At 38.3% G+C, this 23,396-nt stretch overlaps 1 protein-coding gene across 2 annotated transcripts in view; it reads left to right on the forward strand.

Annotated features, from left to right (window-relative positions):
* The window catches only part of COL14A1 (collagen type XIV alpha 1 chain), a 249,603-nt gene that overhangs the window by 85,632 nt on the left and 140,575 nt on the right, over window positions 1-23,396 (forward strand). For both annotated transcript variants that reach the window (XM_055349252.2, XM_004047478.5), the window contains exons 13-19: window positions 2,377-2,506; window positions 6,254-6,393; window positions 15,118-15,244; window positions 16,602-16,741; window positions 17,197-17,329; window positions 18,670-18,729; window positions 21,437-21,588. In XM_055349252.2, the coding sequence (XP_055205227.2) occupies window positions 2,377-2,506; window positions 6,254-6,393; window positions 15,118-15,244; window positions 16,602-16,741; window positions 17,197-17,329; window positions 18,670-18,729; window positions 21,437-21,588 (882 nt within the window). The remainder of the gene's footprint in view (window positions 1-2,376; window positions 2,507-6,253; window positions 6,394-15,117; window positions 15,245-16,601; window positions 16,742-17,196; window positions 17,330-18,669; window positions 18,730-21,436; window positions 21,589-23,396) is intronic.

Below are 23,396 nucleotides of genomic sequence, written 5' to 3' on the forward strand. Positions count from 1 at the left end.
TTAACAGTCTTTGTCGATGCATTTTGAAAGCAACACATGGAAATGGTTTCGTAGCCTGCTGTTTTCATTTTATTTGTTGTGAAGCTCTTTCCATGTCATTAAAGAACATTTTACAAAGTCATTGTATACACCCATAGTATTCTACTGTTGGTTTGAACACGTCATGTTTAATCAATCTATGTTATTGGATATTTAGATAGCTTGCTATATAAATAATGCTTTTGTGAATATTCCTAACATATGTTTTTGCATAATTGTTTGATTATTTCCCTAGGATAAATTCCTAGAAATAGAGTTTATTTTTCAAAGGGTAGGCAAATTATTAAGGTTTGTACTCAGTATCGCCAAATGGATCTAGAGAAATGTTATGTTTTGCTTTATGTGGTGCATAAGTGACTGTTTTCTCCACATACACTGAATTAAGTTTTTTCTTACTAATTTGAGAGGTAGATAAACATACCTCATTGGTGCAAATTTTTGAATTTATTCCATTTTAAATGATGAAACTTTGACCTTCAGATGACTTTCAAACATTTTAGTCCTCATTTTTAATTTGTAGTGGACAATAGCTATAATGCAGACATTTAAGGAATGAAGAGGATGAATCTCTGGCACTTGGAAGTGTGATGACCAGGCAGGTGGAGTTAATAAGCAAAGCAATTCAGAGAACTTGATTGTCTAAAGTTGTATAAAGCCTGTCCCTGATGATTGAAATCTTTAGGGTCGAAAAAATGGTGAATCTGAGTGTCAAGAACAGAGTATTGGCGACATGTGTCTTTTTATTTCCAAGGCTTAGATGGCTTTTGTCTATTTGAATTTAAAGTTGATCTAAATTATTTTGACAAAAGAGAGACTTACAAATAGTGCTGAGAAGATGCTCAGCCTCACTATGAAAGAGAAAAGAAAAAGGAATAGTAGTTTAAAACCAATAGATTAGCAAAAAAATTTTAAAGTCTGATAATACTGTGTATTCATAAGCACACAGGAAAAGAATCGCTCCTGTAACTGCTGGTGGGCATATAGATTGGTACAGCTCCTTTGGAGGATATTTTGAAATATTTCATCCTGTTGAAGATATATACTACTTTTTGGAAATGTATCATAGGGAAACATCTTGCAAGCATTTTTCAATGCAGGCACTTGGTTGGAATAAAACATTGCAGACAACTAACAGGCCTGTTAATAGAGGAATGAAAAATAGTGGTATATTTATAGAAAAGAATACCATAAAGGAATTAATGATGTCAACTCTGTCCTTATGTATCAACATGGATAAATCTCAAAATGTAATATCAACACATAAAAAATAACAAGCTGCAAAAAGATTGTGTTGATATGATCCCGTTATGTGCATTGTGAAACATACAGGATCATATATTGTTTATAGATATATCTATACACATACAGAAGTACAAAAATGCAGCAGTAAGATATACATCAACCTCAGGGTGGAGGTAGTGGACAAAAAGAATGAGAAAGATCTGTTGTTTTATCTGAATATATTAGTTTTTTAAAAAATAAAATCTGAAGTTGATATGACAAAAATTTGATATTTATCCAATTTGAGTAATGGGTACATCAGTGTGTATTATATTATTTTCTGTAAGTTTATGTTGTATATATTGAGATAGTTCAAAATTCAAAATTTTAATTTGATGATTAATCCTGGCAGTCATGTGCCTGTAGACTGGAGATTTATTTTTTCCTTCCAAAACATAAAACTATCCCGTCACTCTACTGTCACACAACTGAGAATGTTGGATAGTTTGAATCCAAGGGTCAGAAAAGGTGTTCAAGAATCAAAAAAGCAAATTGCCAAGTTGGGTGTCAAGGTGAGTTGATCTCTTCTGAATACTGGAAGTAACTTGCAATTCAACTGCGTGGATTCTCTTGTTGAATGGGGCCACAAAACTGGCCCAGCTTCATTGAGTTTGAAGCAAAAACTGGGCATCTGGCCAGAACACTGGTTAGTATTAGCCAAATAATGAAAGATGCCCACTTGGCCTTGCCTCCAGCACACTGGCCTGGAGCTCACAGTCTCTAGAGAACATTTCTGATTCAATCCCACCCACCCTTTCCTGGGGAGCATATACTCAACATTGTTATTCTGGCTGGAGTTGCCATTTGTCCAGATGTAAAGAGTTATCCTAACACAGTTTACATGGTACTTTTCGACTTATATGGTTCCATAATATCTGTTCCTAATATAAAATGACACAAGACAATTTAAAAATTATGACTGAAGCCTGTTTGATGAAGGGGTTGTAACAGGACGTAAAGTCTTATCCCATGAAGTCTCACCTTTGTTCTGTTCCACTCTGATCAGCATGAATAATATGTATTGGCAAATGATCTAACAACGTGTGTTCTTTTCAGATGAAAATTGGAGAGACCCACACAGATATTGAATTGAGTGGGTTGTTGCCCAATACAGAATACACAGTCACAGTTTATGCCATGTTTGGAGAAGAGGCCAGTGATCCTGTTACGGGACAAGAAACAACATGTGAGCAGCACAGCCATTCAGTTGGGATGCTGTAGTAAAAGCCCACATGAATGTGGGGATTCTGAATTGGAACTACTAGTTTTGTTGAAAACTCTTAAAAGCTAATTATAATTTAAAAAATCTCATGTTCTATTTAGGGCAAGGAAATGTATTTCTTATATATTGTATTATTATGAGTGATATGGTTGCCAGAACCAAGCTTCAGCATCCTCCAGATAATTCCACCTGTGTCTTTCTTTGTCTAAATTCAAATGCAGGTCAGAATCTAGAGGGAAGAGTGTAGGCTTTGCAAGATAGCAGCTGAGATGGGGATCTCAGCTCAACTCATATTTTAGCCAGGTGACAATGGGTGATTGATATAACTTTTTTGATTGTATAAAAGGAAGAACAATAATCTTGCAGCATGTGGTTGGTATAAGATTAAATACAGTAGTATATGTGAAAACACTCAGCACATAGTTACTGAATATCTGTTTATTTTCCACTCATATCAAAATTAACAAACATTTTTTCCTAAAAATCTTTGCTGTCTTTAACTGAGCCTATTACTATTGTAATTCATTTTCAATTGAGTAAAAATTTTGTTGGTAAGGCTAATTTTGGATAAATATAGGGAATTCCTAGAACTTTTTGGGAAATGTATGCATTTATTTTTAAAAATATGATATAAACAAAATATTACTGTGGCATACTGATAATACTTACACATACTATTAAAATATGGCTCTATTCGTGATCTTTTGAAACATAAGAAAGTGCAGGGAGACTTGGGGTCTTGCTCACCACTCTTCTCCTAGACTCGGGAGGAGATGAATAGCACAATTTCTACAATGCCTTTCTCATTAAGATTCCATTTGGGAAAACAAAATAGAAGTTTAATGATAAAGAAGTTTGCACACATCCACTCTTTGTTAGTCAAGACTTGCTCTTCGGAGAAAGACCAATGTGATTAAAACAACAAAGAAACAAACAAAAGCTCTGGGAGAGCCCAAGAAAGAAAAAGAAAAGAAATAAATCATGCTAGAAAGCATCCACCACATAAGTGAATTCTGGGACTCTAACCATTTGAAAGAAAAGCTTTCCCCAACAGCCCATCTCTGTTTCACTCAAAGTGTTCACTTCTTTATACTTCTTAAAAATGTGTACAACTCCTTCCCATGATTAGCAAAAAGGTCCTAAAAAATGATATCCTAGATACTTGTTCCTGAGGCTGGCATTTTTATGTGCTAAGTAAATTAGACACTATTCTATTATATTGCCAAATGTAATGGAATTCCAGAAAAATTTAGAGCCAAATGTGCACACTACTTAATTATATTGCTTTTTTTTCTTTTCTACACTTTCTCTCTAGCACCTTAATTATTAAGAGATTCACTAACTCCTACAAGATCTTTATTGTCAAAGAATCAGTATGTATTGAATTAATGAAAGAACTGGGCTTTGAGGTTAGGAAACATCATGCTTCATGGCTATGGCTGGTAATTGTCATGATTTGTCTTCAAGTTTTTTGCTTTGCTGGCTCTATCAGCACTGACTTTGTGGAATGAGAGAGTGTGAGTAAGAGAGAGAAACAGTGAGAGAGGAGAAATTAGCATCCTGGTTAATATCATGGGCTCTGGAATCAGTTAATCAATTTTCTAGGTTAAATTCTAATTGCTCTTCTGTTCCTAGTAACTGGGACGTTGGCCAAGTTACTTCAATTTTGTGATCAATATAATGGGGATAATTGCAACTCTATCCTTGCATTCTAATGTAAGAATTTAATAAGTTAACATATGCTATGTGTCAGACTCATGGACAACACTCAGTAAATGTTAACAATTATTTTTACAATAAGCCTGTAAAGAGCTCTTGAAGCTGTCAAAAATTATGGACAATTTTTAATTTGTTGAATTAGATGGGGGTCCTTGAAGAGGTTCAAAAAGCTATGGAATTGACAGGAATCTGCAGAAATACCAATACCTCTTTAAATAATTTTAAAGCAATAGTAAGATGTTTATTTTTATTTGTCTCACAAAGCCACTGTGATTTATTCAGGTCAAATAATTACCCATTGATTCAATGAATGTTTATTGAGTACTTGCTATATTGGGGATAGATCTGGGAACAAAATGAAACCAAATTATCTAACCCCCTGAGATTACAATATCCTGGGGGAGAGAGACAATAAGCCAGAAATATACAGTGAAAAAAAATAGAACAGAAGAAGGAGACAGGTCTATGGAGTGGAAGAGCTGTTGTACATAAGATGATCATAGAAAGCTTCACCAAGAAGGTGGCATATGGTCAGAAACCTGAAAGAGGCAAAGAAACTGGCTATGTGTATATCTAGGGGAAGAGCCTTGAAGGCAAAGAGAAGGCAAGTGCAGTGGCCTATGAATGAGCATGCGTGGCAGTTTCCAGTCACAGCTAGTGGCATGGAAAAGGCACGGAGTAGTAGCAGATGGAACCAGTGAAATAGCAGCAGGCCAGTGATGTAGGGCCATAAAGACCATTCTAGGCTGGCTGCGGTGGCTCACGCCTGTAGTGCCAGCACTTCGGGAGGCCAAGGCAGGCAGATCACCTGAGGTCAGGAGTTCAAGACCAGCCTGGCCAACATGGTGAAACCCCCGTCTCTACCAAAAATATAAAAACTAGCAAGGTGTGGTGACACACGCCTGTAATCCCAGCTACTCAGGAGGCTGAGGCATGAGAATCACTTAAATCTGGGAGGTGGAGTTTGCAGTAAGCTGAGATCCTTCCACTGCACCCCCCCCTGGATGACAGAGTGAGACTCTGTCAGAAAGAAAGAAAGAAAAGAAAGGAAGGAAGGAAGGTAGGAAGGAAGGGAGGGGAAAAAAAGAAAAGAAAAGATCATGCTAAGAACTGTGGGTTTACGCTGAGGGAGTTGGGAACCATTTGGAAGGTTTTGTGCAGAGAAGTGAAATTACCTGGCTGACATTTTAAAAGAAGTACTCTGGGTGCTTGCTGAGGAATAATTATATTAATAGTAGGGGGAAGATGGAAGTTGGGAGATTGGCTGGGAGACCATGGCAAAAATCCAAGCCAAGAGGGGATAGTGGCTTCTACCAAGATGGTGGCAGTGGAGGTGAAGAGAAGGGGTCAGAGCTGGATAATGGATTAGAAGTGGGTTGCGAGAGAAAGAGCAATCCAGGAGGCTCCAAGGTTTTTGACTTGATCAGTGGGAAGGATAGAGTTTCCATTTGCTCAGAGGGGAAGATTGAGGGAAGAGGAAAGAGGGGAAGGCATCAAGAGTCAGTGATTCTGTTTGGACTGGTTAAGTTGGAGTTGCCTAATAGATACCAACGTGGAAATGGCAGATGGGCATCTCATTTTACATGTGGAAAATTGTGGAGCTGAGAGGTAGAGTGGCTTTGCCAGAGTCACATGATAATTGAGTGGACTAGCTAAAATTTTATTTCAAGTTACTTTGTTTTTAATCCATTAGGTTTCCTACTTACATCAAGCTAGAGTGATAGGCCGAGAAAATTTACCTAAATCCTATTTATTTCTAACCATGTGTAACTTATTACTGCTATTTATTCTCTACAAAGAAAACTTTTTTCTTTGCTAATTAGAGAACATTATTGATTTTTATGAGACAATACACTGGTTATTTCAGTGTTATAAGTTATTATCTAGGTGACACTTTTCATATGTAAATAGTTTAGAAGTCAAATATGCAATTTCTTTTTACATGTATGTAATTTGACATTTTAATTATTTTCTATTCCATTTACTGCCAAGTGGCTTTAAGTCCACCAAGAAACCTGAGAATCTCCAATGTTGGCTCTAACAGTGCTCGATTAACCTGGGACCCAACTTCAAGACAGATCAATGGTTATCGAATTGTATATAACAATGCAGATGGGACTGAAATCAATGAGGTAAGTTCCGGGACATAATGTATATTTTTTTAGGTGGTGGGGTGCTAGTTATTTATGGCTACATAACCAATCATCTCAAAGCCTAGTGGCTTAAAATAATAGTAATTATTTATTGTCTCGCATAGTTCCTGTATGTAGGTCAGGAATTGGGGTGTGGATTGCAGTTATCACTGGAGGAGGGGTGCTCCCCAGTGAGGTTAGGGCCAGATAGTGGCTGGAGCTGGAGCTATCTCATGGCATCTTTACTCATGTATCTGGTGCCTGGTCTGGGGAGCCTGGAACAGCTGGGAGCTGGAGCAGGTCTCCATATCTCTAATTAGACCCTTCACATGATGCCTTCAGCATGCAGCTTCAGGGGAGTTGGCTCAGGAGTCCCATGACCCATGTCCAAAGAGAGAGAGAGCTAAGTAGAAGCTGTACCACCATTAATGACCCAGCCTCTGAAGTCACTTGATATCACCTCTATCACACTCCATTAGTGTGAGATGTCACCAGCTTCACCAAGATTTATAGGTGGGGAGAAACACAGATCCTGCCTATGGTGGGAGACAGGTCAGTCACAGGATAGGAGGAGCATATAGAGAAGAAGATATTCATTGATGTGGCTGTCTCTGGAAAATGCAGCCTGCCACAGGGGATCGGGGTGGGGAGGGTGTATGTTCATGGAAGCATTGTATTAAAAATAATGTCACTGTTGTCTAGTTTATCCTGCTTTTGAGTAAACTGGCATCTGAAAGGCTCTAGCTAGATGAGCCTAAATTTAACAAATAATTCAAGTTTTATCTAAGAAGTACTTTCAGATAATGGAACTTGTTAAAACCCATGAAGATACAGTATCTTGCATGCAGTGACTAATACTTTCAAAAAAGTGTTTCCTTGGAAATGTGTTTTAGCAAAACAGCGAGGTTATTTTTATTTTATTTTCCCTTATCTTGGTCCAGTAAGCTAAGGCAAAGAAGGAAATATGTTAGATTGCATCATTTCTATTTTCTGACCAAATAAAGCAAGTGTTTTTATATGCAGAGACAAACATTTTTCTACAATTAAATCCAAGCAATATTTTACAAAATGCATCCTCATGAGGGACATTGTGTAATGGACGGGCAGTAAGTACACGTTTGCTAACATATAGAAATACTGTTCAATATCCTTCATTAAACCTTTGTAAATCTTGAGAGTAAATAATCCTGAAGAGTCTGGTCATTTGGATGAGTTGCTTTGTTTTTGAAGATAGCAGCCTGGAGCAGTAAAAAGATTGAAATAAAAAAACACTGAGCTATAGGTGTCTCTTTGTCACCAGAAATACATAAACTACTTTCCCAAGGGTTAATTCAACTGTGTAGGAGGATGAGGAAGATCATATAAATGAGTGAAGCATGCCATTAAATCTGTAGAAGCAGACACACCTGCAAAGAAATACTCTGTGTTTTGCTTGACACATGAGGCTAACTTAGGCTATATATATATAATATATATAATTTAAATATATAATATATATTTGTAAATATATATTATATATTTAAATTATATATTATAAATATAAAATATATATTATATATCTATTTTTATGTATCTATATATAAATATAAATATATATAAATATATAAGTATATATCTATATATAAATATATAATATATAAATAAATATATAAATACAAATATATAAATATATAAGTATATATCTATATATAAATATATAAGTATATATCTATATATAAATATATAATATGTAAATATAAATATATATAAATATATAAGTATATATCTATATATAAATATATAATATGTAAATATAAATATATATAAATATATAAGTATATATCTATATATAAATATATAATATATAAATAGATATATAATATATATCATATATATAAATATATAATATATAAATAGATATATAATATATATCATATATATATGCATATTTGAGATGGAGTCTTGCTTTGTTGCCCAGGCTGGAGTGCAGTGGCATGATGTCAGCTCACTGCAAACTTTACCTCCCGAATTCAAATGATTCTCTTGGCTCAGCCTCCTGAGTAGCTGGGACTACAGGCGTGCGCCACTGTGCCCACCTAATTTTTGCATTTTTAGTAGAGACAGCGTTTCACCATGTTGTGCAGGCTAGTCTCAAACTCCTGACCTCAGGCGATCCGCCCACCTAGGCCTCCCAAAGTGCTGGGATTACAGGCGTGAACCACTGCTCCCAGCCTAACTTAGGCTATATTTTGTCTTCCCATTTTGAGGACATGAATGCAGAAGAAATTCTTTACTGAAAGAAAGACAACATACAAGACTAATGATAAGTGACAATGGACAGTGAGTTTCAATGACAAGGATACTAGGGACTGGTGGATGGGAAGTGTGTGCATCCAGGACGCAGCCAGTCTCAGCTTCTACTGATTGCTGCTTCATAGAAATCCAGGCAGGGGCTGCCAGATCTTAAGATTCCTGGAGAGATACCAGTGATTTCTATTTTTATATAAAACCTATCAATTTAAAAGAGTTGACTCATTGAACAACCAAAGTAACACGACTATATTCCCCAATAAATATTTGTTCATTGTAGAGCATCCTCCTTTGGTAATAATTTTTAATGAAACAAAAAACAAACTTTCTTATATATCAGTTATATTTATAAATATAATTACACAATAATAACTATAAGCATTGTTTTAGTCCATTTGGTTTACTGTAACAAAATACCTTGCCTGGGGAACTTTTGTTTATTTATTTATTTAGAGACGGGGTCTCTGTTGCCTAGGTTGAAGTGTGGTAGTGTGATCATGGCTCACTGCATCCTCGACCTTGCAGGCTCAGGTGATCCTCCCACCTCAGCCTCCCGAGTAGCTGGGACTACACATGCCACCATGCCTAGCTAATTTTTGTACAGACGAGGTTTTGCCATGTGGCCCAGGCTGGTCTCAAACTCCTGGGCTCAAGGGATTCATCTGCCTTGGCCTCCCAAAGTGCTGGAATTACAGGAGTGAGACACTGTGCCCAGCTTGGGAAACTTATCAATGACAGCAATTTATTGTTCACAGTTCTAGAAGCTGAGAAGTCTAAGATCAAGGCATCTGCACCTGAATTTGCAGGTGTATTCCTCATAGTTGGAGCTTTCTACCTGTGTCCTTACCTGGTGGAAGGAGCAGACAAGCTCCCATGGGCCTCTCTAATAGGGACATTAATCCCTCATGACCTAATCATTTCTCAAAGACCCCATCTCTTAATACTACTGCATTGGGGATCAGGTAGCAACATATGAATCTGCAGGGGGACACAACCTTCCAGACCATAGCAACTGCTATAGCTTCTTCTACTATTTTCTGTTATTTGTCTTTGCAAAGAATAGCCCCAGACTAACATGTTTGTTGAGAACATATGTTTGGGGGTTTTTTTGGTAGTGTTTTTCAGTCTTGGGGAAGCTGCTAGCATTTGCTATTTCTGGGAAATTAGAAAGCTATGTTTGGTAAAACCAAACTTAAAATATGAGAAAATGGGCTATGAATGAAGATTTGAGAAAATTTTGAGTAAAATGCATAAACCATGCATGGATTTTGTAACACCGGTTTTGACTAGGGTGTGTATGTGTGTGTGTGTGTGTGTGTGTGTTTCTTATTTCTTAATTCATAGCCATGCTATAGATACTTGAGGTTGCTGGATAAGCATCTTTTACTGAAGTGAAGTATTACTGTACCTAATTTTAGAATATATAATTTTAAGGATGAATATTTCTATTAGATTTTGCTTTAATTTCTATGAATTTAAGCTTCTATTTATAGACAATGCAACAATTGGGTTTTTAAGAAATCCTCAAAAAACATTCTGGAATGAACTGTAAAATGTCCCAATTAAAATCTGCTTAGTACCCAACATGCAATTGATTTTTGTTTTTTTTTTTTTTTTTGAGATGAAGTCTTGTTTTGTCTCCAGGCTGGAGTGCAGTGGCACGATCTTGGCTCACTGCGATCTCTGCCTCCTGGGTTCAAGCGATTCTCCTGCCTCAGCCACCCGAGTAGCTGGGACTATAGGCACGCACCACCACGCCCAGCTAATTTTTGTATTTTTAGTAGAGATAGAGTTTCACCATGTTGACCAGGATGGTCTCGATCTCTTGACCTCGTGATCTGCCCACCTCGGCCTCCAAAAGTGCTGGGATTACAGGTGTGAGCCACCGCACCCAGCCCATGCAATTGATTATTAATGCTTTTGATTTACACTCAATATTTTCTGCTTCACTTCCTCTCATCTTCCTTCTCTCACTTCCTCTTCCTCCCTCTGTATCTTTTCTGCATTACCCCTCTCCCCAACTTTTTGGAGACCAGGAAGAAAAACGTAACAAGTATTTCAACAAATGTCTATGCTGCTGCTGCTGCTAATTGATGATGATAATGATGGTGATGATGGTGATGATAATGGTGGTGATGATGGTGATGATGATGGTGATAATGATAATGATGGTGATGATTATGGTGATGATGATGATGATGACAACGATGATAATAATGGTGATGATTATAATGGTGGCTAACATTTGTTGAGTGCTTCCCATGAGCCAGGCACTGTTCCGAGTGCTCTAAAGAGAATATCTCATGTAATCCTTACAGAACCAAATGCTGACAGCATGACTTGTCAAACTACGGACAGAAGTCATCTCAGGTAGCATTTACTGTGAAAGGATTTTGGAAGTACACAAACATGATGGAGAATTAAGTGCTGCCATTTGAGTTTTATAAATGCAAAGGCCACAGTTTTTGGATTTTGAGAGGCCGGTTCCTAATAGCAGTGACTCAGCAGTAGAGCCTGGAGTTGAGCCCAAATCCCTTGTTCCTCATCAGGGCCCTTTTCTACATCCCTTCCAAAATTAGGCTGAAGTTAAACTTTTAGCTAGACTGATTGAGGATAATTCTCAGAAACAGTTTCATAACAATGAGATCATGGTTATTTGTTATTATTTCCTCAAATTTTTCTTCTACATCTTAAAATACTACCAGCAAAATCAGTTCTGGGACTAATCGTTTAAAACATGATATTTTAACTAATATAAATAAATGATACCTAAAGGTCTTCATTAGATGAAGTAAAATAATCAATGCTGAAATTATGTAAAATATAGTCTATTCAGCATCAAATATTTAATAAACAATATCCTTTTTAACAGATACACACACACACACACGCATACACACACACACACACACACACGTTTCTCCTTTTAGTCCTTCTTCCCCTTTGGTGTACCTAAGGATCTAGGACCTAGATTTTAACTGCTTTTGTGTATATTTGATATCTTTGCAAAATTCCTGTTTGTCACATATTTGAAACTTAGAAACAAGGTCAAGGCCTAACTAGACATTCCAGTTAATAATTTTTTGGCTCAGGGCAAGTTAGTTAAGCTGTTTGGGCCTCAGGTTTTCCTTTGGAAAATAGTTGTAAAAGCACCTAGTGTTTGATGGGTAAAGGTGGGTGGGAGAGACTCTAACTAAGACAATATGTATCAAGTCCCTGACTCTTTGTAAGTGCTCAATAAATCTCAGCCATGACAATTCAAAACAACAGAAAGCAATATGTAACTAGAGGTTAGGAAAATATGTCTTGAACTCACATTTTTTTAACATGGGTTTGTATTTTCTGTGAGCTTAAATAATGAAGCCATACTTTAAATAGTGTTTAAGAGCATAGGATTTAGAGCCTGAAACACTGTGTTTAAGTCCTATGTACTAGCTGTTTTCCCCTTGGGCAAGTTCCTTAATTTTTGGAATCACATTTTTCCATTTTCAAATTGGGAGTAATAATTAGCTCCCCTACAGGATTGTGATAAGGATTAAATAAGTGAATGCATATAAAGCATGCAGACAGTTTGCAGGCTGCAGCAAACAGTAAGTGCTAAAAATGACCTATAATGTTATCAATCCCTGATTTAGAAGAAGATAATCCATATTTTCAATTAACCATTGCCGTGTAACCAACACTACAGCTTAAAATACAGCCTAGGAGCATGCAGCTTGGGCAGAACTCAGCAGGGACAGCTGGGCTCTGCCATGTGGTGTCAGCTGGGGTGATTCATGCATTCATCTGGGAGTCTGACTTGACCAGAACTTCTAGGATGACTTCATATCCATGTGTGACCCCTCAACTAGAGTGTCTGAAAAGGCTGGGATTCTCTGGCCCTCTCCAGAAGAGTGGCTCAGTACAGCACAATGGTACAGTACAATGACAGCTCTTTTTTTCCAGGGTTGGCACTCTTTTTTGACCTACAGATGTGTAGATTCTTTAGAGGTGTATTTGGCTTCTGGACTGGCCCTTAGATTAGAGAAGACCTTTCTCACCTCTTTTAAGAAACAGTTTTTTTGGTGCCTTCATCTTCATTTTAATTTACTTATTCTATTCACTCAAAAAAAATATAATTCAACATACAGTGGTGAAGAAACTAAACAAGTTCTTGCCCTCAAGGAGCTTAAACTCTATGCAGGAGATAGACAATAAACATGTAGGTAAATAAAGTAATTTCAGGTTGCCATTGGTGCCAAGGAGGAAACAACAAGGCCGGTGTCAGAGAATAACCCTACTTATAGGTGGAAAGAGAAACCTCCTCTGAGGAGGTGATAGTTAAGCACAGTCATGATAGAGGAGGAAGGCCTAATTTTGACAAGAGCTGGGGAATAGGGTCACAGACAGAGTGAACTGCATGTGCTAAGGCCCTGAGGTGGGAAAGGCAAGGACCTGAAAGGAGGCCAGTGTGGCTGGAACCCAAAAGGCCACTGGAGTATGGCAGAAAGAAAAGGTGCTGCCCCAGATTATGAAGGCCAAGAGGTATCTCAGGGTGCTTGGTTTTGATTTGGAGTGCAATAGATAGCCAATGAAGGTTTAAGTAGAGAGGTGACATTTTATATTTTGCTAAAGGTTACTTTGCCATGAGCAAACACATACAGTGTTGAGCTTAGTGACCTTCCCCTGAACCTCAGGTAGCATCAAGATTAGTCACTGATAGTATCATAAATAAGAGATCTTGGCTGGGTGCAGTGGCTCACGCTTGTAATCCCAGCACTTTGGGAGGCCGAGGTGGGTGGATCACTAGAGGCCAGGAGTTTGAGACCAGCCTGGCTAACATGGTGAAACCCCGTCTCTACTAAAAATACAAAAATTAGCCGGACCTGGTGGCGCATGCCTGTAATCCCAGCTACACAGGAGGCTGAGGCAAGAGAATAGCTTGAAACCTGGAGGCGGAGGTTGCAGTGAGCCAAGATCGTGGCACTGCACTCCAACCTGGCTGACAAGAGCAAGAACCTGTCTCCAAAAAACAACAACAAAAAAAGTGATCTTACTGCTCTGCTCAAATGTCTCATGAGAACATTTTAAGCAGAGCTTATTTTTGGCAGAGGTTGCTCTCAGGTAAATATGGTCATTTCTTAAATTTTCCAGAGTATCAGCACAGTTGGGGCACCTCATTATGCATTATTATAAGTCCTTGTGAGGATTAAAGAGAATATATGTGAAATACCTAGGTGTGGGCCCCATATATGTGGTCTACAATATGCACCCTGTACTATGCAGCGCTGCAGCCCCGTGCCCAACCCCTCAGTGACAAAGCTGCATCTGTTCTTTCTCTTGCCTTGAGGGTGCCTTCTAGACCCTGCCCTCATCTCCTCATCTCCTTTTTTTTTTTTTTTTTTTTTTGAGACAGAGTCTCACTCTGTCACCCAGGCTGGAGTGCAGTGGCATGATCTCAGCTCACTGCAACCTCTGTCACCCTGGTTCAAGCGATTCTCCTGCCATGGCCTCCTGAGTAGCTGGGATTGCAGGTGTGCACCACCACACCCAGCTAATTTTTGTATTTTTAGTACAGATGGGGTTTCGCCATGTTGGCCAGGCTGGTCTTGAACTCCCAACCTCAAGTGATCTACCTGCCTCGGCCTCCCAAAGTGCTGGGATTGCAGGCGTATAATCGTGTAGCACAATATCTAATGAGGAGTTTGCTAACACAGTGCTTTTTAAGCCACCTACTGTGAAAAGGAAAATGAATCCTAGGGCTCAGAGTACTGCAGGGGATCATTTGGTGTTGCTCCCGTGAAGCCCAACCCACCCATCTTCTCTTGCTTTATGGTTTCTTTTTTCAATGTATGTTTTTTGTTGTCAAGTTCTCTTTTCTAATCCTTAATTTTTCTTACACCCTTGATCTCCATTCCTTGGGATTTCATCTTTTATATGCCCCAAAGAAGTTGAAAAATATTTTCACCAAATATGTCTTTCTGTGGAAGATAGAGGAATGTTTCAAATATTTACTATTTTCTTTAGTATTAATGTTCCCTGATTCTTTCCCAGCATCATTGCTCACCTGTACAACTCTTATAGGAGCTATCATGTATTACTTAGCTATGGGGCCAGGAGAGCCCATGCAGTGAAGCAAAAAACTGGCTGCTACTAGCAGATCTAACTGGAAACATTATCTCTATTTATGTCTGCCTCTTAAGTTGTCTGCACTTTGTGTCTGGAATGAATGGAAAGAATATTGATTGCAAAGTTGTCCTGAGAATTCACTGATGGGTAATCTAAGGGTGTAAGATCAGAAATGTTCATACATAAACTGGTTTTATAATTCAATAATTTGTTTCGCAGTGTTTATAGCTTTGCTGTCAGCTAAGCGAGCTACAGACAATAATAAAATGATTCTTGTACTTAGAGAGCATTAGATAGAGCTGTTATTATGACTTATTTCTTTGACAGGTTGAAGTCGATCCTATTACTACCTTCCCTCTGAAGGGCTTGACGCCTCTCACAGAGTATACTATTGCTATTTTCTCCATCTATGATGAAGGACAGTCAGAGCCTCTGACTGGAGTTTTTACCACTGGTAAGCAGCCTCATTATGGTTTGAAAAGTTTTGAGAGTAGCTATTAATATATAGAAACCAGAACCTGGAGCACCTTCTTTATTTGTGATTTTGAAGAGATTAAATTTTAATTTTTCTTTTATGTTATTAAAAAATAAACAATCGGATGACTATTATGTGTAGTGGCTAATTATTTTTTATCAACGCAAGGAAGAGAGAGAAAAGACCACCTAAATTCAAAAGGTCTGTTTTTAAAAAAATGTATGTTTTTCTCTTCCTAATCTTATACCTTTTACTTTCATTCCTTAGTGTAAAACTTCTACATCCTTCTTCCATTCAAATGACTGTGTGTATTAAGTTGAATTTCCATACTATTTAGCTCAATATATCAGTCGATGATTTCCCCGAGCCTGAAATCTTCATATAATAATAAGTAATATTTTAAACACTAAAATTAAATATAAGACATGAATACATTATTTTTCTTTTCTATATGTACCCTGTAGCCACTTTTTGTCTCTTGGTGCCAACAATTCTATTATTTGCTTTCTGAACTTATCATGGATTGCGCTTGGAAACAAATGTAGTCTCTACTGAGGAGATGAGAAGGTAATTTGGAGACAGATGAAAAAGAAGCTGGATTGAGAAATAATGTTTGTGGAAAAATTCAGTAATTTAACCAAATCTCCAGAAGGCTAATTCTAGTTGGGATTCTCATGGTGTCCTATCAACAAGTTGGGTTTTTATGTTTTTTTTTGTTTTTAAACTCTGACTTCAAATAATAATAATCAATTCTTTGACAATTTATTTTGGGTGCAGTTGGGTGTTATACTTTCTGTTGTACATCCCAGAAGTGTGTAAGCTCTGAAACAGTGGAAGGCCTGATAAATGCTATTTCATTTCTGATGACCACCATATGTACAAGTTAAAAGATTGAAGTTTCTTTTCCAGGATTAATACCAGGGAGTGATTTAGCCACTAAAGCAAATAGAACTAAAAGGGAAGCTTTCTTAGGCCCCTATTTTGTTAATTTCCTCAAGATACTTGGAAAATAATATTTTTAAAAAAATGAATATGGCACTCTTGTTTTTTATAGTTAATGAAAACAGCCAAATAGAAAAGCTAAGAGTTTTGGAAATTACTGGAAAAGTTTTAAGATCTGTTATTTCCATGGTTTCCCTAATTTATGATATTGGTGAATGCTGGAAACAGAAATGGAAGGCCACCCTGGACTGATGGGCCCCAGTTTTCCTTCTTTCCTGTGCTTTCCTAAAGCAAAAGATTCCTCAAAGAGTCTTCTACACCCCTGGGAGATACTTGGGTTTTGGCTTTCTTGCCTTCTCATTTCCCTAACAAAACCTCCTTCCTCGGTTCACAGAGGAAGTTCCAGCCCAGCAATACTTAGAAATTGATGAGGTGACGACAGACAGTTTTAGGGTGACCTGGCATCCCCTCTCAGCTGATGAAGGGCTACACAAATTGATGTGGATTCCAGTCTATGGGGGGAAGACTGAGGAGGTGAGTTTTCTGAAACAGACTGAAAATTAATCTGGAGCATTAGTGAATACCTAGTGCTGCTGGAGTTGGTCTTCACTTTAAAATATATTAGGAATCCCAGAAGTAATTAGTATTTTACATGGCTTAGAGTTTTTAGAAATGTCAAATCATAAGATTTTCCTAATATTATGATGTATTGTTGCCAGAGCTTTAGTTATATATTTATATATTTTCAGATTCTTTGACTTTAATAAATGACATTTAATACAACTTTAAAATGTCACTTTTGCAATATTAATAATTTATTTGCTGAGGGGATTGAAAGGAATAAAGTCTCTGGCTTGACCTTAAAATGGACTTCGACAGCCTTGGAGTTCTTTATGATTGGTTGTTTCTTGCTTATGCTCAGAATAACACTTTTTCTTTACTTTTTTTTTCAAATAAGCATAGTTACTAAGCACCAAAATATGTTTCAGGTTGTCCTGAAAGAAGAGCAGGACTCACATGTTATTGAAGGCCTGGAGCCTGGTACGGAGTATGAAGTTTCACTATTGGCCGTACTTGATGATGGAAGCGAGAGTGAGGTGGTGACTGCTGTCGGGACCACACGTAAGTCTTGGTCTGGCCACAATGTGTTTCAGCTGCTCCCACAATCCCTCTTTACCCCATCAATTTCCTTCCCCATCTGCTTTATCCTTGGCTATGTAAGCTTCAATTTCTCTTTGTCCCCCAGAATTCTTCATATATCTTCACTTTCAATGAAACCAGTATGTGAAGCATCTTAGCTTCCTAGATAATGATCAACATGAAGGCAGGGACCATATCTGTGTTGCTCACCATTATATTTTCCAGGACTTAGCACAGTACTTGGCACATGTTAACTGTAGAGTAAATACCCATCAAATGGATGGATGGATAGATGAATGGATGTATGCAAGAATGGATAAAATAATTTACAAATGAATAGATTGCCAAACAAATAAACCTAGGGCCAACATGTCAAAGAGTTTCTGGAATTTTCCAAGAGTCTTGTACAAAATTTACTCGCTGATTCATTCATCTCTTCACTTTTAAAATATGAGGTATTGACCACATATTAAATTGCCTTTGCCTGGGTTCCCTGGAACCAGATTCTAGACAGAAATTGCAGCCAGAAAGTTTATTGAAGAGTGCAGTTGGGAGATGCTTACGTAAAAAACTGAGGACAGCAGGACGGGGCATGGGAAGAAGTTGAAACTGAACCCTCAGCTAATCTTATTATAATGGAGGTCTAGTGCTGGGATGACCCTTCTGAGTTGTCCCAAATTGAGGCAAAGGGGCTGAGACTTCATACCCTTGCATCCCCAGTCGCTGGAGGTGAGCCATTCCCTGACAGAGGCCATGAACTCAGGCGAGACAGTTCCCAGAGCTGTGAACTGTTGGCAGGCAGTGTTCCAGCACCAAGTGGATTGGTGTGTTGACCCTAAAAAGAGGATCTGGGAAGAGCACCACATCTGTACTTCATTCTGCTATATGCCCGCGGTGGCTGTAAGAAATAGAAGATGCACTGCCTGTCCAAGCACATTGCACTCCGTGGTGGTCCTGTTTGGCAGCCTTTTCACAACTTGGTCTACAGCACTGTCTAATTTCCCTTAATTACCATGGCTATGCCCCTATTTCAAAGTAATTGGGTGGTTTCACAATTCTGTAGATGTAGTTCAAATGTTTATATGAAGCCTGGTATCTGTGATGAGAAACTTTAACATTCTTTGGGTTTCAGTTTTCTTATCTGTGGCACAGGTATGTCTGCCTTACTTACAATTCATTTCTTTGGTCTTCTAACCATTGTCATGTTTGTTGTGGGAGGCAAGTGAGATAACATAGGTGAAATGTTCTTTGAAAGCTACAACATGCTATAGAAAAATGGACAGTTGTTTTTGCAGCATTTTTAAGTAATATATTGCTTTTAGTTGACAGTTTTTGGACAGAACCAGCTACAACCATAGTGCCTACCACATCTGTGACTTCAGGTAAGGTCAAATAGTAGCCTGCTTAACCACTTTAAAAATTTTCTTTAAACAGATGTTATATTATCCTGGTTTTATTTATTATTAACTAGGAAAAGAGATGACCCTCCCTTCCTTTTCTGGTACACTGGTTCAAATTTCACGCCTCTCAGAGCCTCTCAACACCTTCCTTGCCACTAAATGCCCATGGATCTCCTAGTCAACTGATCTCACTGATACATCACTCTACCTCTTTCATCTTTGTCTGGATGCTCATGCACCTTACCTGGGATGTTAATGTAGCTGCCTCCCCAGGGGTCTTTGCCCTCCTCTTTTTTTTTTCTTTTTATTTTATTTTATTTATTTATTTTATTTTATTTTATTTATTATTATACTTTAAGTTTTAGGGTACATTTGCACAATTTGCAGGTTAGTTACATATGTATACATGTGCCATGCTGGTGCACTGCACACACTAACTCATTATCTAGCATTAGGTATATCTCCCAATGCTATCCCTCCCCCCTCCCCCCACCCCACAACAGTCCCCAGAGTGTGATGTTCCCCTTCCTGTGTCCATGTGATCTCATCGTTCAGTTCCCACCTATGAGTGAGAATATGCGGTGTTTGGTTTTTTGTTCTTGCGATAGTTTACTGAGAATGATGATTTCCAATTTCATCCATGTTCCTACAAAGGACATGAATTCATCATTTTTTATGGCTGCATAGTATTCCATGGTGTATATGTGCCACATTTTCTTAATCCAGTCTATCATTGTTGGACATTTGGGTTGGTTCCAAGTCTTTGCTATTGTGAATAGTGCCACAATAAACATACATGTGCATGTGTCTTTATAGCAGCATGATTTATAGTCCTTTGGGTATATACCCAGTAATGGGATGGCTGGGTCAAATGGTATTTCTAGTTCTAGATCCCTGAGGAATCGCCACACTGTCTTCCACAATGGTTGAACTAGTTTACAGTCCCACCAACAGTGTAAAAGTGTTCCTATTTCTCCACATCCTCTCCAGCACCTGTTGTTTCCTGACTTTTTAATGATTGCCATTCTAACTGGTGTGAGATGGTATCTCATTGTGGTTTTGATTTGCACTTCTGTTGCTCTCTGTTGAGAATTCCTCTTCTTTTCTCTTTTTTTCTTTCAGAGACAGGGTTTCATTCTGTCATCCAGGCTGGAGTGCAGCGCCACGATCAAGGCTCACCACAGCCTTGACTTCCTGGGCTCATGCGATCCTCCAGCCTCAGCCCCCCAAGTAGCTGGGACTACAGACATGTGCCACCGTGCCTGGCTAATCGTTTTGAATTTTAGTAGAGATGAGGTCTTGCCATATTACCCAGGCTGGTCTTTAACTCCTGAGCTCAAATGTTCCTTCATCCTTGGCCTCCCAAAGTTCTGGAATTGCAGGCATGAGCCACCATGCCTGGCCTTGTTGAGAATTATTCTTATCATGTTTTCCTTGCATTTCTGTGGGTAACTGACACTTGGCTGGTCTATTGTTTTTCCTACATTAGTTGTTTCCTCTCTCAGCTTAGCTTTCCCCTTCACTGTAATACACCTCCCAACTAGCTGTCAGAGTCAACTTGGTAAAACACAAGTTTGATAATATCATTTATTTACTTCTCTAAGACACTTCAATGGCTCTCCATTACCCATTTGTTGATTTGTTCATTCTTCAATTAATCCTTACCAAGCCTTCTTTGTGCTCTAAAGTCTTTTTCACAGCATCCAAGATCCTTCCTAGTTGGGTCCTGCTTCCCTTCCTGGCCTCAACCATATTTCCTATGCTTCCCCCGTTTTTCTCTTGCAATCCCGAACTCCTTTCCCTAAATGTGAGAAGTTCCCTCCCATTCCCATTGCCTGGTAGCCACCCTGCAATGGTGCCAGGTAAATGTCAACCCCCTCCTCCTCTGTGACACTTTTACTATTTTTGTTGAGTTAATAACTATATAAAAACCAAAGCCCTAACAGTCTGACACACAGAAAAAGTTCAATGAATATTTTCTAAATGAATTAATAGATGAATGAAGAGAAAGGAGAATGAGAAAAGATGGACAAAGGGAAATGAAGTTAGGGTAGAAGAGAAAAGAAAAAAAAGCAACAAATAAGGGAGCAGGCACCTTGAGAGATGAGCACGAATGTGCCAGGAAACACGGGTAAAGGAGTTTGGACAAGTGTCAGAGAAAAGATCGTGTCTGTGTGGGCTGAATGGATAAAGGCAGCCTGAGCGCAGATTTGTGCTTTGAATGACAGGTGTTAAAAGAGAAATGGAGGTGAGGGCAGGTGATTGGGATGTGTGTTGGATGCTGGATTGCACACAGAGGTGGACAAAGTCTGGCGCACTGTGCCCACTTGTACACAGAGCACTAGTGTGAGGTTCTCATGACCACTCTTTCCTTTGGGTTCCATGGGCTGTTTTTCTAGTCTCAGGGCTTCTTCCCAGTTCTCTTTACTAGTGCACATACAGAACTGACAGTTTTGAGGGCTCCATGGTCTCATCTTGTAAGCATCTCTTAATTCCACTTTTATTTGCTGCTAGTAGGTATCATGCCTCCCCATTAAGCACCATAGCTGAGCCCTTCTTGCCTCATATACATCTATATTACAGGGATACATTAAATGATGCTTGCTGTCACCCCACAGGTATTCTCTGTGGCTCATTTTGGAATATGATATGTTAAAAGTTTTTTAATCCTTGGTTGTGTTTATTCCAGTTTTCCAGACGGGAATCAGAAACCTAGTTGTAGGTGATGAAACTACTTCTAGCCTGCGGGTAAAATGGGACATTTCTGACAGCGATGTGCAGCAGTTTAGGGTGACCTACATGACAGCTCAAGGGGACCCTGAGGAAGAAGTCATAGGAACGGTCTGTATAAATTTAACTGACTAGAAACTCTGCAGATGTTACTAACACAGCTAATAAGACTGTCTTCGGAGATCAATGCAAACTTTACTGCTCTTTTCTCGGTGACTCTGCCATCTCCAGAAACTAATGTTCTCTGTTAATCTGACTCCACTACTGGCTTCTTAGTGACCTTTATAAATCCAAAACTTGCTCCATGTACAGCTTGCTCCGAGTTAATAACCTCTGAACATTGTTTCAAATATTGCTTCTCTTCTGCTGCCTTGCACCTGTTCGAGCACCAAAGTTGGGTCATAAAAGGCCATATGCACTTGTATCTGTATATATGTATGTATAGACATGTATAAAAGTTTAATATAGAAAATAATTTCTTCTGCCCTTGGAAATATGATAAAAAACTTTTAAGCAAAGGACACAGAAAAGGTCTTCTATATGGTGTAGTGAAAATATTCTTAATAAAATACCATCCGTTAACCAATAGTTATATTTTTCATTGACATCAACTCGTATTGAGTAGATTTATAGTCATTTCTAATTATTCTTAACATGGGTGTATCCCCTCAGGGATTTAGATTTTTATACATTGAGTTTTCTTTGAGTTGTTTTATCTATCTTTCCTTTTTCTAAATGATACACTCTTTTTTTCTAATTTATTTATCTTTTTTTATATACTTAAGTTCTGGGATACATGTGCAGAACATGCAGGTTTTTTACATAGGTATACATGGACCATGGTAGTTTGCTGCACCCATCAACCCGTCATCTACATTAAGTATTTCTCCTAATGCTATCCCTCCCCTTGCCCCGCAACCCCAACAGGACCCAGTGTGTAATGTTCCCCTCCCTGTGTCCATGTGTTCTCATTGTTCAACTCCCACTTATGAGTGAGAACATGTAGTGTTTGGTTGCCTGTTCCTGTGTTAGTTTGCAGAGAATGATGGTTTCCAGCTTCATCCATGTCCCTGCAGAGGACATGAACTCATCCTTTTTTATGGCTGCATAGTATTCCATGGTGTATATGTGCCACATTTTCTTTATCCAGTCTATCATTGATGGGCATTTGGGCTGGTTCCAAGTCTTTGCTATTGTGAATAGTGCTGCAATAAACATGTGTGGATGTATTGTTATAGTAGAATGATTTATAATGCTTTGGGTATATACCCAGTAATGGGATTGCTGGGTCAAATGGTATTTCTAGTTCTAGATCTTTGAGGAATCGCTACACTGCCTTCCACAATGGTTGAGCTAATTTACAGTCTCACCAACAGTGTAAAAGTGTTCGTATTTCTCCACATCCTCTCTAGCATCTGTTGTTTCCTGACTTTTTAATGATTGCCGTTCTAACTGGCATGAGATGATATCTCATTGTGGTTTTGATTTGAGTTTTTCTAATGACCAACGATGATGAGATTTTTTTCATATGTTTGTTGGCTGCATAAATGTATTCTTTTGAGAAAGTGTCTGTTAATATCCTTCTCCCACTTTTTGATGGAGTTGTTTGTTTTTTTCTTGTAAATTTGTTTAAGTTCCTTGTAGATTCTGGATATTAGCCATTTGTCAGATGAATAGATTGCAAAAATTTTCTCCCATTCTGTAGGTTGCCTGTTCACTCTGATGATAGTTTCTTTAGCTGTGCAGAAGCTCTTTAGTTTAATTAGATCCCATTTGTCTATTTTAGCTTTTGTTGCCATTGCTTTTGGTGTTTTAGTCATGAAGTCTTTGCCCGTGCCTATGTCCTGAATGGTATTGCCTAGGTTTTCTTCCAGGATTTTTATGGTTTTATGTCTTATGTTTAAATCTTTAATCCATCT

This window comes from Gorilla gorilla, chromosome 7 (assembly GCF_029281585.2).
Source record: "Gorilla gorilla gorilla isolate KB3781 chromosome 7, NHGRI_mGorGor1-v2.1_pri, whole genome shotgun sequence".
NCBI lineage: Eukaryota > Metazoa > Chordata > Mammalia > Primates > Hominidae > Gorilla > Gorilla gorilla.